This window comes from Gekko japonicus, unplaced genomic scaffold (genome assembly GCF_001447785.1).
Source record: "Gekko japonicus isolate JY-2015 unplaced genomic scaffold, Gekko_japonicus_V1.1 scaffold100, whole genome shotgun sequence".
In the NCBI taxonomy this organism is placed as follows: Eukaryota; Metazoa; Chordata; class Lepidosauria; order Squamata; family Gekkonidae; genus Gekko; species Gekko japonicus.
The window spans coordinates 656,082-679,030 of NW_015167060.1; the positions used below are offsets into that span (position 1 = coordinate 656,082).

The following is a 22,949-nucleotide window of genomic DNA, read 5'->3' on the forward strand; positions in this document are numbered from 1 at the left end:
TACTACGCATGGCATTTGCTCTTCCAAGAACAATAAAGTCCTTCTGCTTGGCTGTGGCTGGCCAAAGGGCAGAAAGCACTCAGAAGTCCATAGAACTGTGTGCCAGGTAGTCCTTGCGTCCAATGTTGCTGACTTGCTTGGTCTGCATGGCTTCCAGCTTGGGGCAGTCTGTGATACGATGGCCCAAGCCCCCACAGAAGGCACAGCCCCGCTCTCCTGGGAGAGGAAAAAAGTAAAGGGTCAGATAAAGTTCTGTTCCTTGGCTTGGGGCGTAACAGGGGGAGAGGAAGGTTTTGGGTGGGGGAGGCAGCAGAGAGATGCCTAGAGCAAGAAGCACCCTCCCCTATGCAGCATGGAAGGGGACCATGCAATTTGCAACAATAACTGGTCCTACACTCATTTTACTGTCTGCTAGGTAACTCTTCTTGAGGTCACAAACCAGGTAAGACCTTTTCATAACTGTTAGTGGATTATGACAAGAACTGAAAGAAGCAAAAGGAAGTTTCTGTTCACTCCAGGCTGTAGCTGAGCTGCCTCTTCTGGGAAGCCCCCAACCTTCTCTATAATGTCAGACAAGACAGTTGACTCCTACTCTGTTCTCTATGAGCCACTTACCTTCAATCTCCAACATGGATTCATCTCCACAATGCAGCACCTGCAGCACAGGTGGCACCTTTTGCTTGGCCTCCAGCAGCAGCGCCTTCAAGTCCATGAGCACTGACTCATCTGGGGACCAAGAGGAAAGTTAGAAGAGATGCAGGCTAGTGTCTCAAACAGAATACAATGGATTTTGGTTACAGCGAGTGGAAGACTGTGCGGAACCAAGTATCCATCTTCTTTTTTAAAAAAGGGCATCCCCCAAAGATCCACAATACTCCTATTCTGGTCCCTGTTTATTATTTTTAGCAGTGACTCAAAAGAGAGAAAGGCTCTGGCAGAATCCTCAGTGGCTGCTGCCCAAGCAACAAGGATTCAGTCCAGCAAGCATGGGGCACCAACTCCATGTCCTTTACATCCCCTCAAGGCCAAACCTCTGTTGTGGTCCCTTGCAACTCCTCACCACAGGCTTTGTTGATGAAGGTAGTGGCAATGCCAGTATTCCCCGAGCGGCCCGTACGCCCAATTCGATGAACTGGAAAAACAATATTGACATACAGGTCAGTCAACAAACCCATGGAGGAAGACGCTGTCCTCTGTCTTATTCTTCAAGGGCCAGCAATCCTGACTTAGGCAGACGTTTTAGGACTTATGGGAATGTATACACACATGCTACACAGCTGGCACCCAAGTCTTATGGGCATAAGCCTTCTTCACTCACTCCACTTCCTCTCAAGAGAAGCTCTACATACATAGAAAGATCCTTGTAGAATTCTGCAGCCAAGTTAGCCCCATACCATAATTTTCAATCTCCTCAGGCATGTCGTAGTTGATGACGTGCTGAATGGCTGGAAAATCCAAGCCTTTAGAGGCAACATCTGTGGCAACCAGAACATCCTTCTTGCCATCTCGGAAGGCCTCGATGGCCTTAGTCCTTTCCTCTTGGTCTACAAGAGAAAACACAAGAGTTGGGAACAGAAGAGTGTTTCTCTCACACACAAAGCATATAGACCAAAGACAACAAGACTTTCTGTTCAAACACTTTGCAAAGAATTATTCACAACCCCCAGACAAAGGCCTATTGTCCCCACAGACACATAGATTAAGTCCCAGCATAAACAGTTCCACAGGCCTTTCAACCCTGATATGTACAAGAAAGATTCATTTGTGAATCTGTGAGCTACTGTCTCCTGGAAAGCTTCTCCTTAGTTGGTTTAAAAACCAAATGAAAGAAGGAGTTGATCTCCAGTGAATACAGGCCATGTGGCCATAGTTGTTGTTGTTTTTAACTTTTTAAAATCAAAAAGTCCAATTGCATTTTTGGCACATTAATTGGAAGTTGCACTGATAGGGCACCATCTTCATAGCTGTGACATTAGTTTAAATTATGTGTAGGGCATGCAACACGGCATCTGTGAAGGACAAAATCCTCAGGCCCTCTGTCACCAGTGTTCTAGAACTTCATCTGATCTTTGGCCTGTCACACCCTATGGATGCTAGTTCCATAAGCTCTTAGAAGACTCACCTTGTTAATTTTGGAATTAGGCAGTAGGCACCTTTCAGTTTCACTTACCAGTTCAATACAATAGTGAAAAGGAAAGGGGTCACACAAAGTCTAACCATAGTGAAACAGAGACTCTATTACAGACCAAACGTTTTCTGCTGCTTTTGCAGACTGTGACAGAGTCACATGTCTGTGACCACAACTTGCTCTCAGTAAATTAAAGGAATATATTCAAAGACTCTTACTGACCTTTGCCACCATGTATGGCCACAGCCTCTACTCCTTTGAGTAGTAAGTATTCATGGATTGCATCTACATCAGCTTTCTTCTCAGCAAAGAGAAGAACCTGCCAAAGAAAGCAAAAGGCTTCAGCGTTCCAACTGATGTTTTAAAGGATCCTGCTTCAATCATTCAATCTACACAAAGTTCACTTTCCCTGATCATGGAACCAGAATGCAATGAAAAATGCTGGAGTGAACACTTTTACAGCTTCCTGCAGAAGCTTCTGCTTCAGGAGAAAATCAAATGGTTCAGGCTGTTTTGAGGAATACAGAGGAATGGAAAAGCAAGATTCTGAAACAATGACCTTAGACTGAGATTGTACTCACTGGTGGTGGGGTTTTTTGCAGACACTCAAGCAGGTACACCATCTTGGCCTCCTCCTTCACATATTCTACTTCCTAACAAGAGAGAATTTATGACAGTGTCACATGGCAACACTTTTTTCTAATATGACAAAAGAGTAAGGGGACAAAGCAGATGACATCACAGATCAATTGATTAGGGATCAGAAAGCCATTAAGCTAGGAGGTGAGAGGCTTGGTTTCAAATCCCTAAGCAGCCAGAAAGTTCAGTGCATGATTATGACCAAGTTATACCCTTCAGGCTAACCTGCCTCATATGGTCATTACGAAAACCAGGCTGGATTTACAGATTGCTGAAAATTGCATTGTTGTGCTACTGGAGTAATTTGTTTTCTGACCGCCCTGTGCACACACAGAAATCCAGGAGCCGAAAAATAACCCAACAGCACAACAATCTCCAACAAGATGTAGATCCTGCTTAAGTTAGAGAAGAATTTTGTAAAGTAGCTCTGAGAAGTGGTGGTGATGGAAATTGCTGTCAAATTGCAGCCGACTTATGGTGACCCTGTAGGATTTTCAGGGCAAAAAACGTTCAGAGGTTGTTTGCTTGTCCCTGTATAGTGAACCTGGACTTCCTTGGTGGTCTCTCATCCAAATACTAACCATGGCCAAACCTGTTTAGCCTCTGAGATCTGATGACATTGTAGTACAGATTAAAAAAATGGTAAGCATATGGGTCATTAAGAACATAAGAGAAGCCAATGTTGGATCAGGCCAATGGCCCATCTAGTCCAACATTCTGTCACACAGTGACCAAAAATACTAGGTGCCATCAGGAGATCCAGCAGTGGAGCCATTTATACAATTTACACCTATACAATTTAAGAAAGCAAACATACCTGTATGACGTCCAAGCTGGCAGCTCCTGCACGCCCCACATTGATTGTGATAGGCTTCACAAGAGCACTCTTGGCAAAATTCTGAATCTTCTTGGGCATAGTGGCACTGAAGAGAAGAGTCTGTCTCTGGCCCTAAGGGAATAAAGGTGCAGAGAAGGACAACCGTTTTATTTTGCATCCTGCCACGTCTCCACGAATCCTCACTGGAAACACTGGAACCATAATGAAATGGAGTCCCGAAAAGTATACTAACAAGATACTCATCTTTTAAGTAGGGCTGTGAGTATTCTGAAAGTCTAAATACGTGGAGAATTTCTCATTAGGCAAAGAATTAAAAAACCTTTTTAAAAAGCAAGTGTCTAGCATCCATGGCTGCAAAGGTAAGAGTCAGTGCTTGGCAAAGTCTCAGAAGCCAGGGAAAGTAGGGGGAAGAGTAGTATTTCCAGTGGTTGAGGAGGCCTTAGTGCCTTACAGAGTCCCTTGTGCCCTTCCTAGTAGAGACACCACTAAACATGCAAATATATGCAAAGCATAATTTATACGGGTCATACTATCATCTTTTCTTGAAAGAGAATGAGGGTCATCCCAGACCAGAGTACAAAGAACCCCGTGTATGACCAAGCCAATCAACTGCACAGCAACAAGTGGAAGGGCTCACATGGTAACTTAAAAACATTTTGTGACCACATAAGCAAACGCAGTGCTTCGGTCACTGCTAGATTTCTAAAAAGAGATCTGCCAGACCTCAAGCATGCTTGGAAATCCCACCATATAACCTGAACGCCTTTCCTGTAATCCCAGATGCTGACTGCAGTCACTTAATGGTGAGACAGAAGCAAAAGCACACTTTATTATTACTTCACATGTTTCAGGGTGGATCCATGCCTGTGAAAAAAAGTTTCAAGGCACAGTCCTAATGAGCACCAGCTTCAATTGTCCCATCCACAGCATTCACCTGGAAACTTTCATCTGGACAGGGAAAATGTTGCTGCTGCAAGAGAGCCAAGAGTGAAGAAAACGCTCAAACATGCTAGAGGACTGTGGCCTGCCCAAGGACAAGAAGTTAACATGCCTCTGGCACCAGGGAAAAAAAGATATGACTCAGAAAGGGGTCTCACATCAATTCTGAATTCATTTGGATAAAGTCTAGAGCATAGGCTGCCCTGCCTGGTACCTTGAAGTAGGAAAAGATGGTACGAATATCTCCTTCAAAGCCCATGTCAATCATTCGGTCAGCTTCATCCAGTGCCAGGTACCGGCAGACATCCAGGCTGACCATTTTCTTTTGCAAAAGATCCATCAGGCGACCTGGCGTTGCCACCATCATGTGAACACCACTGTGAGAACAGAAGTAAAAGTTGCAGAGGCAGCCCAAGTCTGGCAGTTTAAACAGAGGTACTGGAAACGCTAATTTTTTTCATGTCTAGAGGCCAAACACTGTCTTCTCCAAGCTATGCTCACAAGACCCAAGGCAGATAAGGATTCAGAAAGGGTCATTCATGAAGGGTTCTTTAGCCTTAGTTAGGTACTTATTCATACACATTTTTCCCTGAAAGAGTACAATTCCCCCAAACTTTGACCAAAATGCGGCCAGGATTCCCCTGTTCAACTGACAGCCAGTGTAGTGCAGTGGCTATAATGTCAGGCTAGGCTCTTGGAGATCTGGACTTAGATCCCTACTCTGTTATGAGACTTGCTGTGCAAGCTTAGGCCAGTTGCTCTCTCCCTCTCACAGCACTAACCTACCTTACAAGATTGTTGTAAGAATAAAGTGGGGGAAAGAAGGACCATGTGCATTGTCACCCCGAGATTCTTGGAGAAAGAGTAGGATAAAATGTACTAGACAGCTGTCAAGAAAGAAAGTAATGTTTCTGTTTGGCGAGCCAAGAAACCCTAGAGAGGATTGGTGAGTCATGCTGGTAAGGTTCACATGAAGAAAAAGTTAAAGGATAGATCTACATTAAACCCCACCTCAGGGTGAGTCATGCTGGTAAGGTTCACATGAATAAAAAGTTAGATCTATATTAAACCCCACCTCAAGCATCTGTATCCCACTGTATCCTCACCAATTGTGAAAGCAGAACATAATCTAATCTACATAAGGGATGTGAATGTGCTCCATGCTCGTTGTTTTACCACAAAGGCAGCAAGCTGGATGTAAATGTGCTCATATGTCCAGTGGGCTGGTTGGATCAAAAACCTTTTGGAAAGGGATCTTCTCGAAGCATATTGCCTATTCCAGCTTTCCAGCTAATAAGGTCCTAAAATAAGCAACAGATATGATACCCAACAGACCTACGACTGGAATACAGGCTAGGCAATTGACAAGGCAGGGAGATGAATGCAGTCCCTGTTTTCTTACCACCCACCCAAGAGAGGAGGAGCAGCTGCCAACTCTAACCGCATTTTAGATGCTTATTCTAGACTCCATCGCCAGCCTTACTGTTTGATGGTCTCCATCTGCTCCTTGACAGACATGCCTCCAATGCACAGGGCACAGCGCAGGGCAGGCATCCCATCTTCATGCAGCAGGCGACAATAGTACTCCAGGATGCCATGAGTCTGGCGAGCCAATTCCCTCTGCAGAGACAGCAACCTATTAGGGAGCAACTATACCCATTGCTTTCACCACTCGTGTTCCCCCCCCCCTGTTTGTCTCAACTATTCTCCCCCATCCACTCAAGATCACTTAAACACACAGCAGGGATCCCGCAACTTACCGAGGGGCAGATGATAAGCCCATAAGGCCCTTCTCTCTTGGAGAAGGGCAGCCTCTTCTCCTGCTCCAGACAGAACATGATAACAGGGAGGGTAAACACCAGAGTCTTGCCAGAGCCAGTGAATGCAATGCCAATCATGTCTCTGCCGGAAAGGCTACAAAGAAAATAAAGGAGCGAGTCAGGGCAACCATTTAGTCTAGAAGGAGTAGGGCTAGAATAGGAGAGGAATATTAGTAAATGTGTAAGGGGAAGGAGATTAGCCGACTTGTGCCACTTGAAAATGGCAACATTTGGGACTTCAAACATCATCAAACCAGAGAGTCAAATGGCCATGAACTGCAGACTTAGCACCGGTGAGACCCTGAACTTTTGTCTGAGAGAAAGCAGATTTCTAGTTTCAAAGTCAACAACAATTTCTAGTCACAAAGTCTGGAAATGCTGAACATTTTAAAAACTGCAAAGGGGCCTGCCTGGGAATCCCAGCAGTTGGGATGTGGAGTCTCTTCATCCAGCAAAGGGCTCAGATGTCCTTTGTGGCCCTGGCTTCTTGTCCTTTTATCCCTCATCTTGCACTTCCCAGTCTGTAATGAGTGACTCCTACATAACCAGCAGTGAAAAACTGTTTAATGTTTTTAATTGTAATATATTTTGATGGGGGTTGGCGAGAGAGAAAGCGTCTGAACAGTATAACATTCCATACTCCTTGCGTAGTGCACAGCAGTGGGCCAAGTACAATCAGAAAGTGGCTGAAGAAACACTACAGCACTCACATGGTGGGAATACCCTGGATCTGGATGGGAGTTGGCTGCTGGATCCCCTTCTTCTTGAGACCTCGCAGGATTGCTGTGGGCAGAGTAAGACATAGATTCAGCAGCTAAAGGAGAACAGGCTAGAAAGAGAGCTGTTTCCCACCATATGCCTAGCACAAAAATACAAAACATTTCAGGCACTTCTCATGCTACTTTTTGTACTCCGCTACAAAGACCCAAGTACAAAACACACACACAGATCAGGGCAAATATGACCACATGCAAATATTACTGGCTGCTTTTCCTGCCAAATACAGAAAAAGCTTACTCAGCTAACCAGCATCACTTTAGAGGGCAAGTTTGTATGACCCGGGACCACTATATACTTGTGACTCTGGGCACATCCATGCCCTGCTTCCACCTCTCCAACTAGCTGGCTTTATGTCTTCAGCTGCTGTGAGGCTTCTGACAGCCAACACTGCCAGCTAACCTCATTCTTGGAGGGCTGCCGGCCTGCTTATCTGGCCTGGCACACGGGACAGTGCGGGGAAAATTGTAATTGCCCTGCCATGCATGGAGGCTGTTGCCACACATTCCCAACGGTATGGGGTTTGACAGATACAGTGTCCTCCAGGTACGGGATAGGGCAGAGCAATAAACTCAAGTATATGGCACTTTTGATTAACTGGCAACAGCCATTCCCTGTGAATGCTGTATTGCAAAGCTTTTACTGTACATGTAAGAAGGAGAAGCAAATTGAGTCCCTACTAGCAACCATTTAGAAAGAAGGATAAGCGATATAACATGAATTTTTACTGTTTCAATCTTATGTGTTTCATGTGTGCTATGTATTCTGCGTGCATATCCAAGTACAAAAGGCAGCTTGAGAAGCAGTCCCTTTAACACGTTGGCTGGAGAGAAAGAAAAACCAGGATCCTGCAGCTCCAAACTCCTCCATGTGAAAAGAAATTCCTCACAGATGGGATTACTCATACAGCCACCTACCTGGTGGGAATTTCATCTCTTTAAAGCTCTTGAGTGGGGGTGGGATGCCTTCTCCCTCCACCAGGATGTGGTATTTCTTGCGCACACGATCGTGCCGTGCTTCTGACATCGTCAGGATGTACCGAGGAGCCTTCCAGCTGGTAAGAAAATGCAAAGAAATAACAGCAGGGAGTGAAGACACTGGGATAAGGCCACTCACACTGAAGTGGGAGGGCAAGAAATCAAATGCAGTCACCAGTAAAAAAAACAGTTGTGCTCACGCGTACCCTTCCTTTCACAGGTTCTCCCAAAGGGAAATCTTAATGTCTTTTTGCTTACCCCTTTAACATCCAGCCTGATGAACGTTCAGGAGAACTTGATAGCTTGCCCATGGTACTGTGTTAGTTTAGCTGACCTTAGTAAAATATATTACTTGGCCCTGGATGTTGGATTTTGCTTTGGAACAAAATAGCTGAGTATGTGCAATCACTGTCTAATAAGGGTACTACATTTTCAAGGTTTTCCAATTTCACACGGAATCCATCTTTCTCATCGACAGTTACAAATGAAGTACGAGAAATGTTATCCATAGCAGCCTTAACTTATTTGTTAAAAATCTCTATTTTCCCACTACAAACTCTTCAAGGTCACTAGCCAAAACCATCCTAGCGCATCCCTCGGTCTAAGAAAAATCATACCCCAGCACAAATGGCTCCAAGGTACAATCCAGAGATTAATCCATACCTCACTGCCTTTGGTCAGGGATCTTAGCAAGAACAAGTGTTCCCACCACACATCTCCAGAGAACTTTGAATAGACTGAAGTGTCAGTAAACTTGCATTAACAACATGCAATCTACCTGGTTTTAATAGGATCGTCGTATATGATGCCTTTTGCCATTTCCTTCACAGACATCAGGGCTACACAAAGAAAGACAATAGTATCAATGTAAGCCCTTTATAAGGTCAAGGAACACATAACATCAGCAGAAGCCAAGGAGGAGGAGGAGGAGGAGGAGGAGGAGGAGAAGAAGAAGAACAAAGGTACACATAGTGGATTACTCTGCCACATTTATGACAACTAAGAGCTTGGAAGCGCAGGGATCCACCACAAAGTTTACACCTAGAGTATTTATTTATTTTTGGATTTATATCCCGCCCTCCCCAAAGGCTCAGGGCTGCTAACAACGAGGCACAAGTGCCAAAATTAAAAAAAAAAGTCTAAAACAGTAAAACAATAATACAACAACAAAGTGTCAGTGCAAGATGAGGTAGATCTTAGTCGAATGGCATTGATCCTGCAACTTGTCATCCCCTCTCCTTCTAGGGTCACCTCGCACCCAGATGGAACCACATATTGGTGGTAGTGGTGCGATGCTGCATACCTATCGGTGGTGGGGTTATAGTGACATGCAGCCTTCTCCTCACTCCTCCTGCCTAACACCAATGGACCCTAATGAGAGAGTATTTCCTTGACACTCACCTCGCCCTTCTGCCACACTCTCCAAGATCTTCTCTTCTTCCTTCAGCTGCTTCTCCTTAGCCGACTCTTTGCGTGCTGGAAAGATTATAGAGCAGTCAGTTAAGCCCTTCTAGAGCCTCCTCCCCACTCATAGACCAACCCAAGTGTGCCAACTCCACCTTCTGCCTTCTCCTTGAGATGCTGGTGCTGGTCCAGGAGGCTAACATTGGATTGTGGACCCAGAGGAATGTCATCTTCATCTCCACGATATTCACTGCCACTGTCCTTTTGTTCCTCCTCCAACACCCCCTTGCGGCGCATCTGCAGTCGCTTTTGCAGCTGAGCATACGTAAGAGATACAAGAGGCAGAGTCCAATGTTTAGAATGGAACAGAGGAGGTCTGCTAGCCCATATGCAGAATATTTTGTTATGAAAAGAAACATTTCAAGGGGAAGGCTAGATGTGCCCTAGATTAGTGTTTCCCAACCTGTGAGTAAGAACCCAGAACTGAGACTGATTTCCCACAAGCAGCTGCGCCGCCCTCGCTCTTCCCTTTCCCCCGACTGTATTCGTCAATTTCCCACTTCTTGCTGCGCGGCCACATTTTGACCCGCAGCATCCCCCCATTTTCCCTGCGTCTTCTAGATCCTTGTTTTTTGAGATCGAGAAGATGCAGGGAAAATCAGCGGATGCTGCAGGTCAAAATGCGGCCATGCAGCAAGTAGTGGGAAATTGATGAATACAGTCGGGGGAAAGGGAAGAGCGAGGGCGGCGCAGCTGCTTGTGGGAAATCAGTCAGAACTCTGACACAAACTGCTCTTTTTCAAGGACAGCTGTGCCAGAGCTTGTGACTGACCCAAGGTCACATCAGCAGGTGCAAGTGGAGGAGTGGGGAATCAAACCCGGTTCTCCCAGATTAGAGTCCGCACACTTAACCACGACACCAAACTGGCTGTGGGTGGGGGTGGGGAAACAACTCAAGGATCCTTGGGCCAGTTTTGCCTGGAGAAAAATTCCTCCTGACCCCAAAGCGGTGATCAGCATTTCCCTGGGCGTGTAAGAAAGGGCCACAAGAACTAAGCACTGATGCAGCCATTTCTGCCCTTTCTCTCATGATCTGCCTAAGTTCATACAATCAGCATTGTTGTCAGGTGGTCATCTAGCCTCTGTCTGAAAACCTCCAAAGGAAGCCTGTTCCACTGAGGAACCACTCTGTCAGGAAGTTCTTCCTAATGTTTAGCTGAAAACTCTTCTGATTTAATTTGAACCTCTTGGTTCTGGCCCAACCTTCTGGGGCAAAAGAAAACAACGCCACACCATCCTCTAGATGATAGCCCTTCAAGTACTTGAAGATGGTTATCATATCACCTCTCAATCGTCTCCTCTCCAGGCTAAACATACCCAGCTCTTTCAACCTTTCCTCATAGGACTTGGTCTCCAGACCCCTCACCATCTTTGTTGCCCTCTTCTGGACATGTTCCAGCTTGTCTATATCCTTCTTAAATTGTGGTGCCCGAAACTGTGGTACTCTAGGTGAGGTCTAATCAGATCAGCACAAAGTGTTACCATCACTTTGCATGATCTGGACACTATACTTCTGTTGATACAGCCCAAAATTGCATTTGCCTTTTTAGCAACCGCATCACACTGCTGACTCATGTTCAGTGTATGGTCTACTAAGACCCCTAGATCCTTTTCACACATACTATTGCCAAGACAAGTCTCCCCCAACCTATAACTATGCATTTTTTCCTACCTAAATGCAGAACTTTACATTCTGTCTTCTACCATATTTGCTACCCCTCCCAATTTAGTATCATCTGCAAATTTAATAAGCATTTCCTCTATCCCTTCATCCAAATCATTGATAAAGATGCTGAACAGAACAGGTCCCAGGACAGATCCTTGAGGCACTCCACTTGTCACTCCACTCTAAGAAGATGAAGAATCATTCACAAGCACTCTTTGGGTGCGATCCGTCAACCAGTTACAGATCCACCTAACAGTCATAGGATCCAAACCACATTTTTCCAATTTGTCAACAAGAATATTATGTGGAACCTTATCAAAAGCCTTACTGAAATCAAGGTTAACTATGTCTACAGCATTCCCCTGATCCAGCAAGGTAGTAACTTTCTCAAAAAAAGAGATAAGGTTAGTCTGACATGACTTGTTCTTGAAAAACCCACTTAGTAATCACAGCTGTCCTTTCTAAATGTTCAAGGACTGTCTGTTTGATGATCTGTTCTAAAACTTTCCAGGTGTAAACGTATTTTTGCATCTTTGAAAGCAAGATCTGACCCTGGAAACAGTATGAAACAAGCCCTAGATATGCAGAGATCATCCCAAGAACTTTGGTTCATGTTGCCATTGACTACAGCTCCAGTTCCACCACTCTGCAATTCTCTTCCAATAACACTTTTTCCTATTATGAAGAAGCCACTGAACTCATTACAAAACACCACACTCAATCTTGCTCTTGCCCACCCCCACAAAATGCTTTTTGTCCCGTTTTATCTATCCATTCTCATTCACATCATGCACACAATGATTGATTGGGTGGTTGAGGGAGGGTTGGTTGAAGTTAAATCCTTCTAAGATTGAAGTCATGTGGTGGGGGGGCTGTGTCTTTGGGGGGCCTGTAACTCCCAACTCTTGATGGGATCCAACTTTCTCTGGTGGACTTGGTGAGCAGCATAGGAGTTTGGCTTGATGCTTCACTATCACTAGACAAACAGGTGTCCATGGTGGCGAGGGCTACATTCTTCCATCTTTGCCAAGCATGTCAGCAGACCCCCTATTTGTCTCAGTTGGACCTGGCCATAGTGATTCATCTCCAGACTAGACTATTGCAACTTGTTCTACATTGGGCTGCCCTTGAAGATGATTGAGAAACTGCACATTGTCCAGAATAGAATTGCCAGACTTTTGACCAGTACACCCTGGTTTATGCATATTCAGTCTATCTTGAAGCAGCTGCACTGACGTATGGATAAAATTCAAGGCGCTGGTTCTCACCTTTTAAGTCCTAAATGGTCTGGGACCATATGATCTGAAGGACCGCCTCTTCCTCTATGACTCCCACATTGCTTGCTTTCAACATCTTGCAGCTTGCTGGTAGTACCTGGGCCTCAATTAATTTGGCTTTCTGCCACTACAGTCAGGCCTTTTTCCCTGGTCTCTCCATATCTGTGGAATGCCTTTTCAGAGGAGATTTGTGCCCTGCAGGAACCAGTTAGGTTTCACAGAACATGTAAAACTTAACTTTTTCGACAGGCATTCTCCTGACTGTTTATATCACCAAGTTTTTGTTCAGCTCTGGTTCCCTCTAGTTTTCGGAATTTTGGTGCTTCCAATTTTTGATACTGATTTTTTTTTTAGAATACACTGATTTTTATTGCTATTTATTTATATTGGTTTTAAATTATATTATTTTATATTGCTGCTATATGACTTGTTTATGTTATCTTACATTTACATTACATTATCTTCTACACTGTTGTTAGCTGTCTTGAGCCACATTTGCTGCGAGAGAGATGGGATATAAACCTGAAGATTAAATAAATAAATAAATTCTTAAACATTTGTGTTTAAGGAAAACAGTTTGGGGAACGTATGTTATTATACAAGATCTTCAGGAAGAAGATATTACATGTGCACACTTGCCAGTACTTCTTTATGTTCAGAAAATTTATTTGTACTTTTCTGCTTCCATAGCCATTCATGTGACTGGCACATATCATACCTTAGGCTGGGGAAAAACTCTTCCAGCCTAAGGAGCCTTCCTACAATAGCAGAGCCACTTAAAATGAAAGAAGGCTTCAAACATTTCTCAGTGGAATGGCAGGATACAAAGCCACTGATACAAGTCACTGCAAGGATGCTAGGGTCTGCTGGTACGCTTCTATGAGATCAAAAGCAGAGCAGTATATAACCTCTACATCTTGAACCTGCCTGTCAGAAGTTATTAAGCAAAACAAAAAACACCCTCTTCTGCCCACAAAATCCCTATCACAAATTGCAAGTCATCATATATCCAGTTCGCAATTTAGGTCTACTACTGTGTGGAGCAAAAAAAATCCACACAATGAGGACACCCAGGGAAAAGTAAGACATTTCTACAAACCTGGGAAAATACAGAAAATTCTGAAAATTGGGGGAAAGTGGGGAGATAAAAATAAAAGTGGGGAAATTACATATGGGTGGTATTTGTGGTTGCTCTACTAACCCTAAATGGTGCCTCGCACCAGGGATTGGAGATGGGAAGGGGGAAAGGACACTGGGGCCATAATGGAGAAAGACATAGGAGCTTTAGAGGGAGGGGAAAGAAAACATGGGGACCTCAAGAGAAACGGGAAAGAAGCATGGGACGTTTTTGGCTTCAAGCACATCAGGTCACCTGGTTAGTGGACTTCTCAGATATGGTTTGAGGCTGATGGAGAGCTGGGGTGGGGGAGAAATGCATATGACTAGAGCAACGAACACATCAGAAGGGTTGGGGAGGGGGCAAAACAAGAAGGGTGGAAACAAGGACCGGTAGTGGTGGTGGGGTGACATTTCCCTGTCCCAACAATTCCTCACAGTTCCCCCATTTGTAATCTGCTCTTTGTCATCATGCTTTTACAGTTTTAGTCCCAAGACAATGCTGTACCTATACGAAGAAAGTAACAGACAGCAAGTAAAGAGTCCAGTGTCCACAAAACAACTTTGGGGAATGACACTATAGCATTCCTATGAGAAATGTATTTAAGCCACAAATCCAGAGTACTGTGGCAAAAACAGCAGAAATATTGCCCAAGGAAAGCAGCCTGACATAGATGCAGGGAAGAATGCTAGATGAGAGTGGTCTATGATGTTGACATTTATAAGACAAGTGGTCCTAATGGTGTTGAGTCTTTGGGACTTTGGGTATTTTGAGAAAGTTGAATGAGTGCTACCAGAAAATGGCTGCTATGGGGTGCTGAGGCTAATCACAAAAAGTTGGGAACTTGCAAGTGAAATATCATCCTACAACGGAGGCAGGTATTTCTGAATGGTTGCTCCTTATGGACACAGAGGTGCTGCTTCTTGGGTTCTGAAGCAGCTTCTGCTCCAATGAGGTGGAAGAAAGCCAAGCATGGCTCTTTGTTTGAATACATACTCTGCCAAAGATGCAAATGAGCTCCACAAAATTCATCAGTGGGAACCATGGTACACTGGGAATCATGGGGACTCTCTCTTATTGGATCAACTTTGTTTTGTACAGAGTATAGCACAGAATGACATAGAAGTCTTACACTGCAAAACTAAGAAAAGTTTCCTGGGAGTAAGCCCAACTGAATAAAATGGGATTACTTCTGAGTAAACCTGCTTAGGACTGCTCCCTTACAGTACAATCCTAAACAGAGCTGTACGCTTTTAGGTCAACGGAAGTAACTGGGCTTAGAAGCATGTAACTCTGCTTAGAAGTGCACTGTTAAGACAGTGGAAAGTTGGCCAATGATTGCCTAGAAAGAGCAAAAATATATCTATTAGCACAAATATCAGTTGAGGTAGACATGTATTAAATAGCACAGAACAACAGTATGCTTTGGATGGGTGGACTCTTTCAGCTGAACCCCGGGTTGGAAGTGTGGATTAAAAGGAGAGAATAATGAACTGCTCTATTTGCCTCCTTCTGTAAGGTCCATGTGGATATCTTTCATGATGACCTTTTTATCCAGCAGCAAAAATCAGAATGCAAAGTCCCTTAATGATGAATTTGGAGAAGAAAGCACACATGCTTGGGAGCTGGGGGCAGTGGTGGAGGGCATTCTACAGACTGAGAGAAATTCCTGCTGCACTCAGACAGAGCATTTGGCTAACAGAGCTGCCATTCTCAGTGCACTTTTCAGAACCTGAATTGCAAAGATGCTGCCACTGTCATCCAACACATGAGGAATAAACCGTCTCTGAGTGCCTAAGCCAATTTAAGAATCCACAGGAGCATTTCAGAGCCCCTAGAGAGCTCCCATTTCCCTTGTGGCTCTTGAAAGTACATCCTGCCCATGCTTCATGCAACCTTTATTGAGGGATGGCAGTATTGCTTAAGAAGCAGCTGCTCACCTGTCTGCAGAGGGGGCTTCTAGCCTTTGAAAAAAGCCCTGCAGTTACAGAAATAATTTGATGGGAGAAGATGAGCAGAACAGGCGATCTCAAACTACCTTGTGGCTGCCAAGCAGGCAGGACCAAAACTGGAGGTGGAGGGCAGCTTCACTCCTCACACTGCGAAGGAAGAAAAACTTGGCTTTGTTTATGTAACCCTTAGTCTAAAGCAAGCAAGTAACCTTCATCAGAATACTTCCACCAATGAAGAACCACTACATTTCAAAAGATTGATCCTGCAGTTGTTTAATTTATTCAGTGGGGCTTTTAAAATTCATGTGTATGAATTTTTTTGGAAAATAAATGTATAAACTAAATATTAAAAAGCAGGATACACATATAAATAAAACAGTCTACCCCTCATGCCTTTTAATCTAGCGCAGCCCACATGTAACAAATTTTGTCGCAGCCCCTTCTGAGCTCATCCACGCAGCAAAAGTTCATTCAAATGCCTGCTTACACTCACAAGGTCAGCACCAGCTCTTCTGATGCACTATTTCTGGCCCCCCACATACTGTGACCAACATGTACATATTCTCTGTATCTGGAAATGCGTGTACTGATCACAGTGGTGGAGACTGCCACCAAGTCATACCACCACTGTTCTGAAGCCTTTTTTCTCCTTGGGACATTGTTTCTAGCTTTGTTCCTAATCATCAATTTAGAAAGGTGGAAGAATTGCTTAGAAGCCAGAGATCCAGCCAAGCACAGGTTACAACTGTTACGATACAGAATCACAGCCATTCCAGCTACACTGCTACACAAAAGAAGTGTGAAGTGTGCCTGGTCTCAACCTGGTGAAACTCTCTGCTGAGTAACATCCATGCCCTGCAGGACCTAACGCAGTTCCACAGGGCATGCAAGGCAGAGATTTGGCAAGCCAGGCATTTGGTTGCGAACTGCAATGGTTCTCCATCGGGCTGGCAGTCTTGTTCCTCCTGTTCTCCTGCCTCCTCCCCCACCCCATGAGGCACCAACACATTCTGGCAGTTTCATCACCATCTCATTGGTTATAGGTTTACTACTACTGGAATACACACTGTGGATTTAAAATTATAATTTTTATTATGTACATGTTTTCTCTACTGATGTAGAGGGTGGTTAAAACATCTAACTTAATAAATAATAAACAAATATTCTCCAGCACTATCAGAATTATATATTTCCCTGATGTGGTGTCCTAATTAAGTGACCGCAGCTATCCTTTATACCTAAGTATTACAATAAGAACTGACTTTAATGAAGGTTTGCTTAGCTGTTGGTCAATGAAATTAAGCTGTTAATGTATGACAGGAGAGGAAAATAAGACATACAGAAAGAAAACGAGGAGCCATCGCTTTTCCCACCAGTAAATGGGAAGGAGGAACACCACTAGGGGGAGCTCTATAAACTGTTGACTTCCAATCCATTACTAGTTGGGCAACAGTTCAAGGCCAGCAACAAGAACAAAAGGGATATGGGCTGAAGAACCGACGTCGCGCTCCTATACACACTTCCTTCGGACTAAATTCCCCATCTTCTCAGCGGCACTTGAGCCCACAAGAAGAGCCCTACTGGGTGGGTGTGACAAAGGTCTACCTAGATCGCCATCCGGTTCCCCCGCAAGTGGCGATCTAGATGGACAGAAGGTCCACAAGCGGTGGCACGCGGGCATCTGACCCTCCCCCCCCCCGGTTGTCCCTCCTCAGCAACACTCAGAGATATTTGCTGCATCCGAGCACACATGCACCGAACCGCTGTACAGAGCGGAAAGGGGCCAACTCCGTGACCTCAGCCCCATTTACCATCTGCTGCTTGCGCAGCTGAACTGGCACGTAGGGCACATAGTCTTCGTCGTCATCCTCCTCTGCCACCACCTCTTTTCCCTCCTCTTCCTCTCCGGATAGGCCCGACGTCTCTGAGTCCGCCTCACGCTGCCTCTGCGGAAATTTTTAAAAGCCAGTTACTTGCTGGGGCAAAGTTTCCTTCCCCTAGAAAAGCGGGAAGGGTGCGTGAGCGTGTGTGTATGCGAGGGGGAAGAATAATACTTTCAGGGTTAGAGGCGGTAGGAGGGGGAATTCAGTCAGATTCAGACGTACCTTCCTGCTGCTTCCGGTATCCATGTTTTCGGCGCGGCACAATTACTCCCCGCGAGACAACGTGCACGTAGCCAATGAGAAGGAACAGAAAGAGAAAAGCCGCCAGGCTTTTGTCGCTTAGCAACTGGAACAACGCCCACAAGCGTCGGCTAAGGAAGGAAGTGCGCACTAAGGGAAGCGGAGAGGGTCACATTTAGTGAAAAGGGGAAGGCGAAGGGGGCGGGAGACCTTGTGCCTGGGTGTTGAAACGAGCCCATGACCTCACCCTCGATGCCTTCTGATGAAGCTGTGGGCGGAGATGTGCGTGAAATAAAACTGCTAGGTGGTTGTGAGCGTGGCACTCACTGTTTAGTGACTTAGTGACAGTGTTGACTTTTCGTTCTCCACAGATAACACGGAGGCTGTAACTGTGCCAGTTCTTGTGAATTTGAACGAGTTTCGCGGCTGAGGGAGGAATCCTGTTTGCCCGGGAACTGGCCATGGAAGCATGTGAGGCTTTTATGGGGACAGTGCAAAGTGATGGGGTATTAAAAGGGGTCGACGACTCACTTTTATTAGGTTTTGAGATGGCATTTCTTATTTTCATACAATGAGTCGTCTATGGGGATTTTAATTTGAAGCCTGCGTAGAGCTTCCCTTCGCTGGCAACAGTTGTTAGCGTATTTGAAACCAATACCATGCTCTGTCTTCTCCTATTATATGTTGCGTAATCTTGAGTGCCACTTTTGACCCCCCTACCCCGTGCAATAGATGTATCAGTTGCAGGTACTTCATACCATGTAATAATACAATATAGAAACAAGTTTCTGTAACATTAAAATGTTTAAAAGGAAATTATCTATGCGGATTTAAACTGAACAGCAAACGGGCGTTTGCTTGTGGGCTGTCTTTGTGCCATGTAATGGTTAGTGTTTGACTACGAGCTGGAAGACCCAGATTTGAATCCCCTCTACTATGGAAGCTTGCTGAGTGACCTTGGTCCAGTAGCACAGTGTCAGCCTCACCTACCTTACAGGGCTGTTGAGGATAAAATGGAGGAAAGGAGAATGTTGTAAGCCACTTTGGTTTGGCTTCCACTGGGGAGAAAGTCAGGGAATAAATTACAGATGGATAGGTATTTGTACAATATCTAGAAATAGAAATAGTAGAACTATTGTGGCTCCTCCTATGTACTTATCAGAGAGAATCTTGGGTTGCTTTTATCAGTTTTCATTTGAACATCAAAAATTAATTCAACAAAGTCACTGCTCAGAGTATTGGCCTACTGTCTCTTTCAAAATGTATCTTGCTTAGATTGGTAGACACAAACATTTTGTTGACAAAAAATCAACTGACAGGGATCATAAGATCTCTATGAATAAATATGGACCTGTAAAACTGTAGATGGCACACCATAAAACTGATCTGACCACTTGCTGCTGCTTTGCATGTGATACAAAAACTATGCCTTAACTGTGTAATAATTTATATTATGGGCTGAACAAGCAAAGAAGCAGTTAGGATGAGACATAGGGATTACTAAACTATTGCAACTTCACAAACAGTAGCAGTCTGTTGCCACTGGCGAATGGATACAAGGGGCCACACCAACATAACTATACGAATTGGCACAAGGTCAGGAGTATCCATACTCTCCAGATGTGACACAGGGTGTCACACAGCAGTCCTGTGCTGGTAAAATAATACAGCTCTGAAACAAGGTGTGAAACTCTTGGTCTGTTCCCATGGATTTAACAGACCTGAGTTTTATCAGAATCAACCATGGATTTGGGAATGGTTCAAAAAGATCCCCTCAAAAAAACCTTCACTTTTTACCCAAGAATGGCCCCGGTCACACGGGCAGGAAACTGCAGAGGAGAAGCGTGGCTGTTTGCCCTGGGGCAAACTACTGCGCAGTTACGTGATCAGACCTCCTGTGGAGGTACCGTGGAGGTTCCATGGCAAGGGAGAGGTGCCGATCACAAGACAAGCCGGCGCACAACGAAGAAGCGTGCGCGCGGCAAACTGTTTTTTATTTTTGTGTACATGACAAATGCGCATGCTCCGTTGGGTGCGCATGCGCATCCACAGAGACTTGGACAAAAAAAACACACCTTATTTGCAAGGGGACATGGGCGGGCGCCGGATGCCACCGGAAACGCGATCAGACGCCCGCCCTTGCTCCGCAGTTTCCGGCAACTAGTACCTCCAAGGTACTAGTTTTTTGCCACGCAGTTTCGGCTGGAAGCCTCGGTTGAGCCACGGGAGTGCTACGCTTCCCAGATGTGCTGGTGAGATCGCGCCCGGAAACTCCGGCTGTTTTCCGTCTCACTTGTGTGGCTTCTGTTACGTGTGACCGCAGCCAATATATAGTTTTCAACCCCTCTCCCCCTTTTCAGATCTCCTTACCTAGTTGCTGCTTTTATAATTTTGTTGTTTTATGTCCATCAGATGTTTTATTTAAAAAAGAATTGTTGTAATTTCTTGCATTTCCATTTACAATGAAAAAAGTGGCATAAAAATCTGTTAATAAATTTTTACATCTTTTCAGACATGCCATACAAGTGCTTTCAGCCAGAAAATCTTGTCATGCCAGGTAGCAATTTCTCATAACACGAGACTGGCACAAAGTGCAGAACAAGCTTATGTACAAGTAGCGGGGCTTTTTAGAGCCCAGCTACAGCTTGGACCAAGGATGTACGGTTAGAATAATCTTTATTGCTTAAACTCTGGGTTGGGCATCAGTTTACACAACCCCACTGGACATACTTTATGGCCCATATGCCTGAGACCCAGAGACTGCTAGTAGTCTGGGGAATCCTGACATAGCAGTTTCTTCCTACCCATGGTGATGGCACCACAAAAGCATATAAGGCTTCCTCTGAAATAGAGAAACTGAAAATGTACAGGAAGATCTGTATGTGTGGTTTCTCAGAAGCTAGTAGTCATGTTTTGCTTTGCCTGTGTCACAGAACCATGTAATGTTACAAGTATGAGGACTTGAAGAAATTTCTCACACAGCTGACAAAAGTATAAAGTATTACAGCTTCAGTGAGAAAGTGAAATGCCCTATCACAATGGTATTTATTGACAGAAGATGTGGCGATGGCCACTGACTTGTGGCTCTAAAATGGGATTCGGTGAATTAAAAAACTTGGGGCTATTTAGGTATTAGTATGGAAGGATCATGATGGGGGCAATGTGCAGGTGACACATAGGTAACAGTACTGCTTGGGGGTCTTCCAGAGTCATCTGGCTGGCTGATCTAGCAGAGGGCTTGCATTTTTGAAAAACAGCTCTTTTACCTGGGGCTGTAAAGGAAGATACAGTGTTAAGGTTGGGTCAGCCGTCTGAGCTAAGATAATTTTGATTAGAATTATTACTCAGAACTAGGTACAACTTTTGATAACCCCACTTCTTATTCATAAACCATGGTCAAAGTGGCAAGGAGCACATCAGGTACAAGGGCCTGACAGCTAGCAATTTCTCCCAACACCAACTGGTACAACTGCACTGCATCTAGTTTAACTAGATCTGAAATGCAGAACAAACCTGTTCACATGTAGAACTTAAGCAGAGCTTTTTGAAAACCAAAGGTTATATGTTACTACCCTTGGGAACAGAAAGAAATAAGGATCACCTGAATTGCTTATGTCACTCTGTAGAACTGTTGTGTTAAAAAACAAAAACAAACCAGAGGTGTTCCTTTAGGGTTTACATGCCACGACCAGAAAGGCAAATAGTGTTCCAGATAGGTATGAGAAGCTGACAAACATTAATTTATATGAAAGGTACATGTGTTATCTATATAGTTTTTCTCTCCTGGAGTGCACTGGGAATTTTGAAAACAAGTAGGCATACTTCCTGGGATCAGGAAAGTTTAGATTTACAACTTACAAACCATATTGAATTATTCAGGGTTGCAAACTACCAAGGAGACCATGAGGAGCTCTCTAAAGTAAGCAGATAACAAAACAGTAGATGAAATTAGTGCAAGTGATGGAATAATTATTTACATGGGAAAAATCTGAATTTCACATGTAAGGGTTGTCTTAACAAAACAGTAGATGAAATTAGTGCAAATCTGAATTTCACATGTAAGGGTTGTTTGAGAACATCCAGAAAAGGGATCGTGGGACCATGGTTGAAAGCTTGAGAACATCTAAACCAAGTACGCTGTGGTTATACAAAGTGAAGGATGATCAGAAAGGGACTGCAAATAGTATTGTAAGTATCCACATGCTGTTGTTTGATGGCCTGGCTCCACCTGGAACACTATTTACCAACTCTGTTCATAGAATAGGAAAAGATTCAGAAACGAGATAAAGGGCTTGAAGCTCCTTTTCCCCCAAGATAGGACTAAAATGGTTGGAACTTTGTAGTCCATATAAAGATAGCTAAGGAGGGAACGTTTCAAAACTATGAACAGTACAGAGCAGTTAGAATTCTGCTTCATTATACTGAATTCAGAGCACCCAGTAAATTGGCACCAGATTAAGGAAAGGCAAATTGTTCTTTTCTCATGGTGCATAATTAACTTGCTAATTCAATGTGCGCATATTTTTTAAAAAGAAAAACCTAGGGAATAGAGCTATCAGCAATAGGAATCTTCCTGTTCAGAGGCTATATACCTCTAATACCAGATTCTGGGGACAAACATTAGAAAGCTATTTGTCCTCCCATCCTGCTTGGGAGTTTTCCAGAAGCATCTGGCTGGCAGCTACTGTAAACAGAATGTTTGTGTATTGGATGGACATATCCTGGGGACAAACATTAGAAAGCTATTTGTTCTCCCATCCTTCTGAACCATGAAGACACCTCTTTTTCTTTCTAAATCCCACTTGTTCCTCTAGTTGTTCTAGCTTTGATTCTTGGCTAAATATATGCAAACACTATAAACATCAATGTAATAGATTTACAATTAAACACATAAATGTCACTTATTCTTGCTATAGAATGTAAGTTCCCCTGGAGCAGATGCTGAGTAATTTTTATTTGGGTTGCTAAATAGAAACAGATCCGACTATATGCTTTCTTTAGCCAAGGTGTCAGTTATGCCTCCCTCCTGAAATATCATTGCGAGCACCAACCTGATGCAATCTTTCGGCTATGCTCCTGCAGAGTGCAAGGGGTTGGACTAGATGACCTGCAAGGTACCTTCCAACTCTAACACTCTGTGATCTAATAGTAGGAAAGGAGCTAGTGGTTATGGGATTACTTAGCAGCCCATCAAACTACCAAAGTAGATTAAACCAAAGAGGTTCTTCCTTT

At 44.2% G+C, this 22,949-nt stretch overlaps 1 protein-coding gene across 1 annotated transcript; it reads right to left on the minus strand.

The window, feature by feature from the left end:
• Positions 1-75: 75 nt before the first annotated feature.
• Positions 76-17,764, minus strand: DDX41 (DEAD-box helicase 41). The gene is made up of 17 exons (XM_015412544.1): positions 17,700-17,764; positions 17,406-17,540; positions 9,678-9,837; positions 9,520-9,594; positions 8,897-8,957; positions 8,059-8,195; positions 7,075-7,147; positions 6,305-6,458; positions 6,028-6,164; positions 4,759-4,921; positions 3,585-3,716; positions 2,710-2,781; positions 2,351-2,447; positions 1,395-1,544; positions 1,061-1,132; positions 616-726; positions 76-216 (listed from the first exon to the last, which is right to left on the minus strand). Exons 1-17 carry the CDS (start codon positions 17,721-17,723, stop codon positions 80-82), a joined length of 1,890 nt encoding a protein of 629 aa, XP_015268030.1. The 5' UTR covers positions 17,724-17,764; the 3' UTR covers positions 76-79.
• Between the last annotated feature and the right edge of the window lie 5,185 nt (positions 17,765-22,949).